Source organism: Podarcis raffonei, chromosome 4 (genome assembly GCF_027172205.1).
Source record: "Podarcis raffonei isolate rPodRaf1 chromosome 4, rPodRaf1.pri, whole genome shotgun sequence".
Lineage (NCBI taxonomy): Eukaryota > Metazoa > Chordata > Lepidosauria > Squamata > Lacertidae > Podarcis > Podarcis raffonei.
The window spans coordinates 23,829,549-23,842,924 of record NC_070605.1 but is presented as its reverse complement, the minus strand read 5'-3'; the positions used below and the strand labels follow the sequence as shown (position 1 = coordinate 23,842,924).

Below are 13,376 nucleotides of genomic sequence, written 5' to 3'. Positions count from 1 at the left end.
TATAGCAGGGGTAGTTAACTTTCAGCCGATGGGCATAGTTACCAGCTGCTAGGCTATATCCACCTGACAATATATATGGTAGGGTGCAGGTAAAGGAGGGGCTTGAACAAGGGCTGTGCAGGCCCTGTCTTATCCAAGCCAAAAGACACAAAAACTTCTTTCATGACTTGGAGGACTGCACGTTCCTTAGGGCACGGGGAAATAGTCTGAATGCCAAGGTAAGTGTGAGCAGGGATTTGTGACAGCCATTTTTTAAAAAAATTATAAAACATAATGAAACTTCCACAGTAGCCAGCCACTATACTTAGTCTTTATTGTCTTTGATTGAAGTTTAACCCACATTTTATAGTCCCTATGGTATAAAAAAAACCACTTGCACTGGATATATAGTAAAAAAAAAAATTAGTTGTGTTTTTTTAAAAACAATGATAGACTGAGCTTGGGCGGGGGGGTCTGCGCTGCAATTCCATAAATAGTTGTAACAGCCATTTGACAGTTGAGCCTTAAGGCTTGCCATTAGAGTCTACAGTTTCTGGATTAGTATCGCAGATGCGCCTCCACCTCCATTACAGATTCCAGCAAGGCCATACTCTCCTTGCTTCAATGCATGAGCCATGTGAACAACAATTCTTGCTCCAGACATCCTAAAACAGAAAAAGCACCCTAGTTAAGTTTTGAGTTGTATAGATTGGCAAAAAGGTTAGCGCTTAACCTCATAAATCAGCTTTTTCAGCCTGTGCCTTAGAATCAGCATAGTGCTAAATAATATCTAGCTGAAGCATAAGAGAGTAGTACTAGAGGTAAGTAGTTTGTGACAGACCTGTCTCATGCATGTGCTAATCTATGACAACCACGCACCACTGAGCATCCTGGAGGATGAGTTAGGATGGAACTATGCCAAGAGGGAAGGAAGGCAAGAGATGTGGGAATGGAATCAATAGGGAAGAAGTATCCAAAATAAACTTTTCTATGGGTCTGTCTAATGCAGAACTGGCCAGCTTAGCAACAACTCTTCATTGTCTTAGGTCTTTCCCAGCCGCCCTGTTCCCAAACTAGATGCTCTGATCTGTGGTCCCAAGACTCGGAGACAACTTTTTCAGTTATCATGGTTGAGATTTTCCAAATCTATTGTGTCTACTGCATCAATTGATTAAGACACTACCAAACAGAATAAATGTTAAGGAGGGTGTTGATGGTTTGAAGTTGGATTTTTTACAGGACTAATACTTCCTCTGCACCATTGCATAATCTTATTTCCTAGTGGATTATGAAGCAGGGCACTTAGAATATTGCAAACTATTAATAATTTTAGTTTAAATAAGAGTAGGCATTTTTAAAAGTACCAAGAGCAAGCACTTAAAATGCACCATGTCAAGTAAATTTACACATCAGAACTAGGAATGCTTTCTGCCTTCTTACATTTAAATACTGTTACCAAAGCTATAATAACTAACTATTTGCCTTTGCTGTGGAGGGGAGGGTCAGATACAAATTTCTTCTTGTTGTGCAAACAAATGTATTACTTCACTTACCCAATTGGATGTCCCAAAGAGACTGCTCCTCCATGAATGTTCACCTTTTGCGGATCAACATCTAGCATTTTAATGTTGGCTAGGACAACAACACTGAATGCTTCATTAATTTCCCACATTTTAATATCTTCCTTTTTTAGACCTGTCTGATTAAGTATCTGAAAAAAGACAGAAACACATAGATAAAAGGTAATATTTATCACCAACAGGGTCTGAGGGTTCTTGCCCTTCTGTTTTAATTGAGATACAAAATGGGTCACTGGCACAATTGGGACTGTAGTTCAAGAGACATCCAACCATAAAGATAAACATTTCAACTGACGTGAAGCCACAAGTGGAAAAAAATTCTAACAATTACCACTGCCTACAGCAGTCAGGACTCAAGCAAAGCAATGTTTCCGAGCACAATTGAAAGTGTTGGTGCTGACCTTTAAAGCCCTAAACGGCCTCGGTCCAGTATACCTGAAGGAGCGTCTCCACCACCTTCATTCTGCCCGGACACTGAGGTCCAGTGCCAAGGGCCTTCTGGCGGTTCCCTCACTGTGAGAAGCCAAGTTACAGGCAGAGGGCCTTCTCGGTAGTGGCGCCCGCCCTGTGGAACGCCCTCCCACCAGATGTCAAAGAGAAAAATAACTACCAAACTTTTAGAAGACATCTAAAGGCAGCCCTGTTTAGGGAAGCTTTTAATGTTTAATATGTTATTGTATTTTAGTGTTTTGTTGGAAGCCGCCCAGATGGGCGGGGTATTAATTAATAATAATAATAATAATAATAATAATAATAATAATAATAAACACTTTCTCTAGAAAAAAACAAGCCTAGTCCCTGTATTACAAAATCCATGTGTACCAGTTTCTGATCAAATCTAAGGTCTGAGATACTTCAGAATTCAATATTAACAAACTAATCAGTTCAGTGTTTCACAATGCTAAAATACCAGCATTAGCCCAAGAGTGAAATGTAGATTTCAAGCAGTAAAGCAACTGGAGTAACACACCTATTTAATTGTCTACTTAAATTACTTACAGTGCTGCTGAGAAATGTCATCTAACATTTACATTTTACTCAAATAAATATATTTTGGTTTTCAGGTCTATTTTAAAAAACCACTTTGTTATCAGTAGGTAGTGAACACCAAAAAGGAAAATAAAAGTACAAAGGCTAACAGAAAAAAAAACCCTAGTGAGAAGATTCAGAGGCAAATTGTATTATGGTTTTGGCAGAAGCTTTCTAAGAAACCTTCCATGTTTGATTGGCATTAAGTCTTATTATCCAATATTCTGAATACTTCTGAAGTATTAAGTATTACTGTTTGACGTACTATGATAAATATGAGTGAGCCTGCTTTGAGGAAATTTTTAATTTGAAGGTAGGGGAATGCTATAAAATGATTACCTTAGGAACCGCATGTGCTGGTGCAATTGGAAAGTCAATAGGATCAACAGCAGCATCTGCAAAACCTGCAAAAGAGCAAATGTGAAGCAGAAGGGGAAAATGTCATTATTGGTATACATAGCAGCATTTAGAGTACCCGCAATAGATGCCTCTGGCAAAATTCTGGATATTATTGCTTTTAAAAGATGTAAGCATGGCAGTGTTAGAGGAACAGCCAAAGGCCCCTGAATTCTCTCGAGTTTGGCAAATTGTCAAGCTATGACTGCACCATTCAGTTAAAAAGCAGTCCTTTTAACCTAACCGGCTGATAAAAGGCAAAGTAAAACAAAGTCAGGGATGCTGGTGGCGCTGTGGGTTAAACCACAGAGCCTAGGACTTGCCAATCAGGAGGTCGGCGGTTCGAATCCCCGTGATGGGGTGAGCTCCCGCTCCTCAGTCCCAGCTCCTGCCCACCTAGCAGTTCAAAAGCATGTCAAAGTGCAAGTAGATAAATAGGTACCGCTCCAGCCGGAAGGTAAACGGCATTTCCGTGCACTGCTCTGCTTCGCCAGAAGCGGCTTAGTCATGCTGGCCACATGACCCAGAAGCTATATGCCAGCTCCCTCGGCCAATAAAGCGAGATGAGCGCCACAACCCCAGAGTCGTCCACGACTGGACCTAATAGCCAGGGGTCCCCTTACCTTACCTAAAACAAAGTCAGTCTAACCCATTATCTGTCAGGATCAAGCATTTCTCAACATTTCACTACAAAGTCAAGAAGATTCTTACCTACTATTTTAGCCAATGGTTTAGCATTCAGCCTTTTGGCTGCTTCTGAAGTCATCAGTACTAATGCAGCTGCTCCATCATTCAATGTACTGGCATTGGCAGCAGTTACTGTTCCTGAAAGAGGCAGCAATGTGAATATAGTGCATTCCTCAGTAACATCCTAAATTCCAGCCTACGTCAATCCATATTCAGAACACTGGCCACACAACATACAGCAATTCAAATTCAACAAGGCTGGCATTATATCAAAACACACATCCATATAAACCATTTCACTGAAGTAAATGCAGGTCTGTTTAAATAAAAAATGCAATCTGGCCAGCTTTTACTACATTGAAAACCAGGCATCACTTTTTCCGAACTTACCATTTTCTTTCTGAAAAACGGCCTTCAGTTTTGGAACTTTACTGAAATCAACACGCTTGTACTCCTCATCTTCTTTAATCTCTGTGTCTGGTTTCCCTAAAATAAGACTTTAATTAGTTAAACAATTTCAGACTTTGTGGCTGGACAGCTGGCACTCCCTAATTTCACAAGGAACAGTAGAACATGCAAAGGCTGCAGTTAAGCGTGCTTCAAATCATTGTCTCATTTCTTGCTCCAACACTGCCCTATGCCTCCTGTGAAAGGGAGGAAAGGCAGATAGGCTTCCCAGCAGGCCACAAAACCTTTTTTGGGCTGGGAGGGACACAGAAAGAAAACTCAAACCGCAGCTTGGAAGGTCAAAAAAACCCAAAAAGCTTAATATGGGGATAGGGGTGTAAACAGAAATAGTCTCTATTTCAGCAAAAAGAAACAAAATATGTTCAGTCTTCACTTCATAGACAAGTTATGTTTGCCAGAATACATACATTTTATACCATTTCTGTACATAGTTTATCATAAAACAGAAGGTGGGGAGGTATTATATATGAAATTGTACTACCTTTCTGAGAAATAGTAACTGGGACAATTTCATTTGCAAAAACTCCCGACTCCCAGCCTTCCTTGCTTTTGGTGTAAGATTTTATGGCATAGGCATCTTGATCTTCCCGTGATATAGTAAACTTCTTTGCAGTATTCTCTGCGCAATTACCCTGGGGAGGCAGACAGGAAATCACTGAAAGTCATTTTAAAAACTGGACAGGTTTGTGTACATCAGCTGTGCCATCACCAAAATCCCCACTTTTGAGGTTAATGGACTCAAGTATGAATGAATAAATTTAAACCAACTGAAATGAAACTTCCCATTTCATTTGTGACTCTGTTAGACATTGGGAACAAACAAAAAACCATGCAACTCACAAGCTTCTTGGTTTGTTTGCTGCCTGAAACAAGCTGTGCTAGCTTTTCCAATGAAACAGCATGAAGCAAGGCTCCTAAACTCAACAAATGTAGGCTTTTGATCAGGAAAGTATCTGAACATCCTATTTGCCAAGAGAACCTTTAAAAAAAACAGAACAACAAAAATAGGCTGCCACAAAACTTGCAAGACATTAAAAGCTGTATTTACCATGTGAATTTTGTTGTAAACATCTGTCAAGCCATCTTTTACAATCAAGTCTTCAAGCTTTACTCCTCCATAAGGCGTTGCTCCTCTGACCATTGTGTAGGGTACATTAGACATGCTCTCCATTCCACCAGCTACCATCACGTCCTGTTTCAACAAATTATATATAGCTTTTTCCAACTTACAAGGAGGATGAAAACAAAATGCGGAAGAGTGCAATACTATTGTCCCTGGGAAGGCCTAGGATACAGCAGATTTCCCCCTCTCTCAACAAAATCTCCATTCTCCCATGATGCCCCCCTCCAACAAAAAATAAGGGGGAAATATGCCAGCCCTGGAGTTGGCATACTGATTTTCCTGCCCCCTATGACCTCTGCAAGAAAAATAAAAACCCTGAAAAAGGTTCCTTCATCTTTCACTTTCTCCCCCACACCTTTGAATTGCTTGGCTCAGATCTAAATGATGTTTTGAGTCTCCCTTTAGGCAAAAAGTTGCAATGCAATTCGTCATACAATCAAAAGGGTACATACACAATAACAAACACTTGAATGGGAAACCTGTAGCCCTTCAAATATTGTTGGACTACAACTCCCATCATTCCTGACCACTGGCCATGCTGCCTGGGCTAATGGGAATTTTAGTCTGACATAATCTGGAGGGCCATGGAGTCTCCTTTCCTTTGAGGTTTTTTTAAATATATTGAAAAACAAGCAGTGTATACATTTTATTAAATAAATAAATAAAATAATTTATAAAAATCCTCAGTCACACAGCGTTATTAATTTTCCACCCACTGGTTATGCAAATCTTCATGTTGCATGTCCTTTTGATGTCCCCCCAAAAATTGTGTAGATTTAATATAAAATGTTAATAGTTTGTATTGAGAGAGAATGGAAGAGTGTGCCTTCGGGGCTGAAGTCAAACTGTTGGAAAGTTACATGAAATAACATAGACAAGTCAGATACTGAAGCCATACCAGCACAATAATCAAAGCAGTGTGGTTTGGTACAGTTGGCAAGAAATCTCTCTGACACACTTTTTAAAGGAAGATCTTGCAAGAGCAGAAGCTCTCAGAGGCATACAAAAGGATTCCAGCAAATTTGCTCTTATAAACAGTTGCTTTTAGCCTATTTAAGAGATTATACATTTCCACGTATTTACAAGTCTTCTGAATATACTGACTCTCCTACCTGGCTCCCACATGCCAGACTCTGTGCTGCCAGCATAATAGATTTCATTCCAGAGGCACAAACTTTGTTGACAGTCGTGCAAGGAGTAGAAACTGGTAAACCTGAGCCAAGTTAAAATAAAAATAAACTTCAAAGAATTGTCAGCCAGCTGCATATATGGAATATATCAAGTTGCTTTAATCAATTAAAAAGGAACTCATGCCAAAGAATCCCACTGACTTCCTGATACCATGTGTTTTTCAGACCAGTAGTGTCCTCTCATACTAGTCTCAGTTCTATAAAGATGAAAGACCATTCCTGACATCTCCAGTAGTTCCTTCCATTCATAACATTTTATCTTTGGGATTCAACCCTTTGACTTCACCACATCAGAAAACTAGTAGCATGTTATTAGGCAAAATATTACCTCCCCACCACCATATATGCTAAGGACACTAGGCTGAAGTGAAAGTACAGAAGGAGAAAAAGAAGAAAAGGTAACTCAAAAAATGTTCCCGTTCTGATTATGGCAGTTTGAAGAAAACAGAAGGCCAATTCAGATTAAAATTCAAACTCAGATTAATTTGTTGAGTATTATGTGAATCATACTTCTCAGTTATTTACCTGTTTTATAATTTAGCGGTGAATCTTACTCATTGAGGGTTGTATCCAATGTCATCTCTTTGCTAGTGAAAAAGGCTTCACCTTCTCCCCCACTATAGCTCCCTGCACACCCTCAGAATCTACTCTAGAGGTTTGGGAGACCCACTGGACCTGATTCAGGGGGCTCTGAAGGAGCTGCGGGTGTGGGGAGAAGAAGTCCCACTGCATGAAAGGAAATCTACTCATGCCTTGTTGGATTTACGACTTGTGCCCTAAGAAGTCATGAGCCATAAAACAGTTTTGGTACCTGCACCAAGGGTTGCTTGTCTTGCAGGAGCTTGTCCTTGTCCAGCCTGAATAACATTGCCCATGTAGACTTCTTTCACTTCTTGTGCAGGGATACCTAATGGCAAAAATCAGAGAAGGCATTTTCCAAGCATAAAGTGATAATATGCTCATAGAATGAGAGAGAAAAGAAACATCTGGGTAAGAAGAATGAAATAGATGCTGAAGCTGCCACTTAGCTTTTGTTTATGGACAAAACTTAGGAGCAAAGTTAAGTCCTTAAAAAGCTCATCTAGATTGCAGCTCTCCCTGCTTTTAGCTCAGAACCTCTACACAAAACCACTTGTGAAGTGGTGCAGAGCAGGTACTTTTTTGCAAGCTTAGCACAATGTTTGCTGTACAAATTTGATCACCATTGCTTTAGTCCCTGGGTTACTCACTTGAATGCAAATGGCCAAAACTGAAAATGGGATAGGTTTGCAATAAATCATCCTTGAACCATGTCAGAACTGAGAATAAACCGGGGGAGAGGGTAGCAGAGTAATGACAATGGAGGACTAAGAATTGCTCAAAAGCAGACCGAGTGTGACATGCTTTAAAAAGGATGACATACTTTACCGATACACCTTGGGCACATGCATAATTGATTTCTTTAAAGAACAACATGAATACTTAGTGGCTAACTTGTCCCAGCATAATAGCAAAGTGGCAAGGGGTGATTACAACAGACACTAGCTGCTATTTAACCTGGATCAGAAGAGATGGTGAATATTTTCCAAACAATCCATCCCCATCCCACCCTGTTCCACAAAACCTTCTGAACAGAGTCCGGACTTACCTGCTCTTTCAATTGCACCTTTAATTGCAATGGAACCAAGTTTAGTGGCTGGCTGTGATGAAAGGGATCCTTGGAAAGAGCCAATGGGTGTCCGGACAGCACTTACAATTACTACTTCCTAACAAACAAAACCATTGCAACGATTATGACAGTTACCCCCAGAAAGGTATATTCTCAAGTCTTAAGTTCTGTTTTAATTAGGAAGATTAGACTTAGCAGTTATCAAAGTAAGTGTATGCTCCAGAAACATCTGGTTATTCCTGTATGATGGGTTGTGTAGTGGTTAGAGTATCAGACTAGGACCTGGGAGACCAGGGTTCTAGTCCCCTTAACCATGAAACTTGATGGGTGAACTTGGGCCACAGTCTCTCAGCCTAACCTACTCCACAGGGTTATTGCAAGGATGAAACTGACAGAGAACCACCTTGAACTCCTTGGAAGAAAGCTAGGATATAAATGTAAAAATAAATAAATAAATAAATAAGTTGATTGGTATGTCTCTCTACTCAAAGATAATATGTTTCTATAGCTTAGCAAGAAGGCTGTACAACTGATAATTAAAGGCTGATAATTAAAGGAAATAAGACATACAGATGGGAGAACTTCCTACTTATTCTTTTTTGCCAGGGAGTGAGTAGGTGGATCAGACAGCATGATAATATAAATAATATTATCTAGTGCTGGAAAACATTGAGAGAGGGGGAAACTACATTGCAGGTTTTGTAACAACCCATGTAGGCCAAATTATAGGCAGTCTACTTAGACAATTTCAAAAGAGAACACAAGTTATTTGCAGCAGTGAGACAACAAAATTCTATGGCATCCTAGAATCTATTTATTATGGCACACACTTTGACAACAACAACTTTTTGGATAGGAACCCACTTTATCAGATGCATGAAGCAAGGTAACCTTTTCAAGTATGCACATAGATAGACATGTATCATTCTGAGGGTCAGACTAGATAGGATGCTGAATGCACTGCTTTTTAATTCCTAATCGAAGTGAGGAATGGTAGAGTGCTTTGTAAGGCTGTGGTGTGCAGCAAATCCGATTTAACCCTTAGCCTCTAGGCGAGAGCTTTCCAAACTATATGTAGAGACATGTTAGTGTGTTGGCTGCAGTGTGTACGTGTGTTGCGCGAATGCGGGGAAGGGGTTAGTTTAACCTCTGGTTTGCTAGTAAAACTGAATTACTGTGTTGTGAAATGATGCATGTCTAAAAAGTGTGTCACCAACATGAAGTTCGGAAAACTCTGCCCTAGGCTGTGGTCCCAGTGAGAATTCTCCTCCCTTGGCCCCTATCAGCCCCAGCAGGAGAGCTTGCATTGCTACCAATAGTTCCTCCTAAAACGAAAATGCGTCTATGTGGGCCAGGCATCTTTTGTCAGGACCACAGCAGATGAGGAACGAGTTAGAAAACCCTGACACCATAGTCCTGGCAAAAATCCCCCCACCCCTAATATGTTTCATTTGCAATTTAAAACCAAAGGCACATCAGGAAGTGATATGTTTGGCATCACACCTACTCTGGCCCTTAATCCACTTAATATATCTCAGCTCACTGTTTGAAAAAACATGGTCTTGTAGAGCTGGACAAAGTATGGTATTGCCATCGCAAATACCTGAAGTCCTGTTACAATTGATACTTACATTTAAGCCACGTTGTGATGAGTAGCCTCTGCTTGCATAAGTTAACATCTGAAAAAAGAGTTTATTTTTCAGTAAGTGCAAAAACATCTGATTTACTGATTCAAAAATATTGTGTTTTTCCATTTAACATATTTTAAACAAGCTACTTAAATACACTTGTTTGTTTTTCTTAATACTTTGAAGCTTTAGAATTATTCTTATTCTTAGCAGCAGCAGCATTTGCTACTCTTTGAAATACTTCCAGAAGTGAATAGGCAGAAAAGGGCAACAACAACTGTCATAACTTTGCAAATAATTTTCAAGCAATATACCTTTACAAAAATCCTGATGCTTAAAATAACTGTCAGTTAAACAATATTGGAATATTGTACAATCCTATTGCAAAACAAGTCAGTGATGCTGAGCTATGTTATTTGGTAATTTACCCTTTTGATCCTATAACCTTTAGCCCATTTAGGTTAACAAACTCTGACAGACACACTGAGCAGTTTTTAATCTCTGTTTTAGCCTCTCTATTTAGATAACTTTTGCCACAGTAAGCAGTCGCACATAAAGATGAGGATCCAGGTTTATTGTTTTCAGCAGCTTCCATGTGCGCTCCAGAGGAGTGCTGTTTTAAAAGGGGCCATTGCTCCTTGATACAAACGTAACTTATGAATGATATTAGATGGATAAACACCATGAGACAACCACCACAGCAGCAGATTTTGAGCATCATTGAGGACAGCAAAATAGAGGGAAGATTTTATCCAAAAAAGGCAAACTCCACCAGGAGGTTCTCCTGTAGATGACCCCTTACATCTTCTGCTGGACCATACCTCCTCATGTTCATTTGCAGAAAGAGGAAAGCAGATCTGCTTTTTGGCATTTCTGTCTCAAGCAACAAAGTATATTGGGCTATCTCTGCTCCAGAGGGCTCCTTTACCTTTAAGAGGGGAACCACAGAGCAAGAATTAGGCCCCGCCTAGAGATACAGTAGCATGTAAATTGCAGGTCTAGCTTCAGATTATTGGGGTGCTGGGCAGGCTGTCTTCCGTGGGCCTCCCATCTCCAGCACCTGTGGCCAATTGAGTCCCCAGACATTAGCTTCTGCCTTCCACAAGGGAACTTGCAGAGTCTGCTTTTGCAAGGACTGGAGTTGTTGTTGTTGTTGTTTAGTCGTTTAGTCGTGTCCGACTCTTCGTGACCCCATGGACCAGAGCACGCCAGGCACTCCTGTCTTCCATTGCCTCCTGCAGTTTGGTCAAACTCGTAGTGGTAGTTTCGAGAACACTGTCCAACCATCTCGTCCTCTGTCGTCCTCTTCTCCTTGTGCCCTCCATCTTTCCCAACATCAGGGTCTTTTCCAGGGAGTCTTCTCTTCTCATGAGGTGGCCAAAGTATTGAAGCCTCAGCTTCAGGACTGTAAGTAGGCCCTGGCAAATGTCCATGACCCTAGGTACCAATGCCACCACAGAATAAGACCCTATTTTTTATTTTAAATGCAACAGTTAACAACATTAAAGGTTTAAAGCAGGCGGTCACGGGGGAAGTGGACGGGGAGTGATGTGACCTTGCAACTTGATCCCCACTACACTGTGTGTGTGTGTGTGTGTGTGTGTGTGTGTGTGTGTTAGAATTCAAAGAGTTTGGGAGTACAGTAGTACCTTGGGTTAAGTACTTAATTTGTTCCGGAGGTCCGTACTTAACCTGAAACTGTTCTTAACCTGAAGCACCACTTTAGCTAATGGGGCCTCCTGCTGCTGCTGCGCCGCCAGAGCGCAATTTCTGTTCTCATCCTGAAGCAAAGTTCTTAACCCGAGGTACTATTTCTGGGTTAGCGGAGTCTGTAACCTGAAGCGTATGTAACCTGAGGTACTACTGTATATCACTTAAGTATGGGAGAAGACAAATCACCTTTGGAACATTATGCACAGAGAGACATCCTTTAAAAACTTTTTTTTAAAAAAGGGCAGCAAAACTCGGGGGAGGCCACAACAAACAACAATAAGATCAGCGTTTCTCAGGAAGGATTTATTAGGAGAGAAAAAATACAGCAGAGCGCTCGAACACGGGTCTCCTCGGCTCGCTCCAGGCAAGCAAGACTCTGCCACCTCAGGTGGGCTCGTCCTGGCGCATGCGCGCAGGCCCGGCCTAAGAGGCACGCGGCGCTGACGCAGGGAAGGGCGAAGGGAGGCGGGGCTCGCCGCTTAGCCCGCTGCACCTCAGGGGGGCTCAGCTGTCCCTGAGGGGAAGCGCGGAGGACAAAGGAAGGCGGCCGGGTCGTCCGTCAGGGGGAAGCGGGACCTCCATAACCAAACCCGCCCCCGCCCCGGCCTGGCCTATTTTTTCCCCTCCTCACCCGAAGCGTCTTCGGCACCTGCCGCCCGCCCAACATCTTCGCTCTAGCGCCGGCCTCCGCAGCACCTCAGAACCCCTTCAGCTCCCTCAGCAACGGACCTCCGAGGCAGCGCGAGAGCCGCCGCCGTCACCTTCAGAAGGGCACGCCCACCCCTTGACCTAACCAATAGGAGCCCAAGGGCGGACCCGCCGTTTAATCCCCTGCCCTCGATTCTGTGCCTCAGATCTGAGGAGGGGAGGGCGCGTCCAAGTTGGGAGAAATCCTATTGGAGGCTGAAGAGGAGTGGGCGTGGCTATTAGAGAGCAGTGCTATTGGCGAGGGAGGGGGCGTGGGAATTAATAAGCGGCGCTCATTGGACAAGGGGTAGAGGTTGGGGAAAGGGCAAGGAAGACATACTATCCTTGGTTGAGAAGGAGGGGCTTGGCAGTTCCCAGCATCAAAGTGAACCGCTTGAAGGACATTCCTTCCCTCAGAGAATTCTGGGTACTGTAGTTTGTTAAGGGCGCTGGGCATTGTAACTCTGGGAAGAGTAAACTTCAGTGCCCAGAATTCTTTGAGGGAAGGAATGTGCTTTGAACACAGTAGGCAGGAATGTAGAGAGTTTAGGCTGGGATGGAATTGTGGAATCGTAGAATTGGAAGGGACCACAAGGGTCATCTAGTCCAACCCCCTGCAACACAGGAATCTTTTAGCCAACGTGGGACTCAAACTCACAACCCTGAAATTAGGAGTCTCGTGCTTCACCGACTGAGCTACCTTGTTTGAAGAGGAAGCATTCACTATTGCTCCCACTGCCACAAATGTGCAATAGCAAAGCAAGTTCTCAGTTCTCAGCACAACATACACCAAACACACACACAAAAGAGGCACCAAATGAGAAAAAGCATTTACACAAAAGTGCACAAACCAAACATGAACTGGCAATAAAGTTGCTTTGCTTACCACTCTCTCCCCCAACTAGTCTGGTGAAGAGTTCTGGGGAACATGAAAGCTTGCACACTATTTTGTGACCTTTTTTTTGGCCTAAGAAAGGTATTGCTCTAATCTGGATTTTTACAATGTGACAGTAAAGTGACTTTCAGCATGTGACTATACAAGTGATTATACAAGCATACTCTGATGCCCCGTGGAGTTTTAGGTATACCGTACATATTTGGGAGTTAAATCTCATTAAGTCAAACACACACATCTAACACTGCCTTGGATACCATCAAATTCCTGTTTTGTTTTGTTTTGGAAAAAAAAAAGATGTTCAGGAGTGTCAGAACCAGCCTTCTGGACCCAGCCTAAAAGCTTTGTTTTAA

General features: G+C 42.0%; 1 protein-coding gene across 1 annotated transcript; it reads right to left on the bottom strand.

The window, feature by feature from the left end:
• Positions 1–292: 292 nt before the first annotated feature.
• Positions 293–12,180, bottom strand: ACAT1 (acetyl-CoA acetyltransferase 1). The gene is made up of 12 exons (XM_053385763.1): positions 12,073–12,180; positions 9,732–9,779; positions 8,080–8,197; positions 7,264–7,359; positions 6,375–6,475; positions 5,188–5,331; positions 4,621–4,771; positions 4,062–4,157; positions 3,696–3,809; positions 2,928–2,992; positions 1,533–1,690; positions 293–644 (listed from the first exon to the last, which is right to left on the bottom strand). Exons 1-12 carry the CDS (start codon positions 12,106–12,108, stop codon positions 524–526), a joined length of 1,248 nt encoding a protein of 415 aa, XP_053241738.1. The 5' UTR covers positions 12,109–12,180; the 3' UTR covers positions 293–523.
• Positions 12,181–13,376: the final 1,196 nt, after the last annotated feature.

Coding starts and splice junctions, on each gene's coding strand:
- ACAT1 (XM_053385763.1), bottom strand. CDS start 12,108: ATGTTGGGCGGGCGGCAGGTGCCGAAGACGCTTCGG. Junction 7,360..8,079: donor AGGTGCAATTGAAAGAGCAG/GTAAGTCCGGAC, acceptor TTTTGCCATTAG/GTATCCCTGCACAAGAAGTG. Junction 4,158..4,620: donor AGTTACTATTTCTCAGAAAG/GTAGTACAATTT, acceptor GTCTTATTTTAG/GGAAACCAGACACAGAGATT.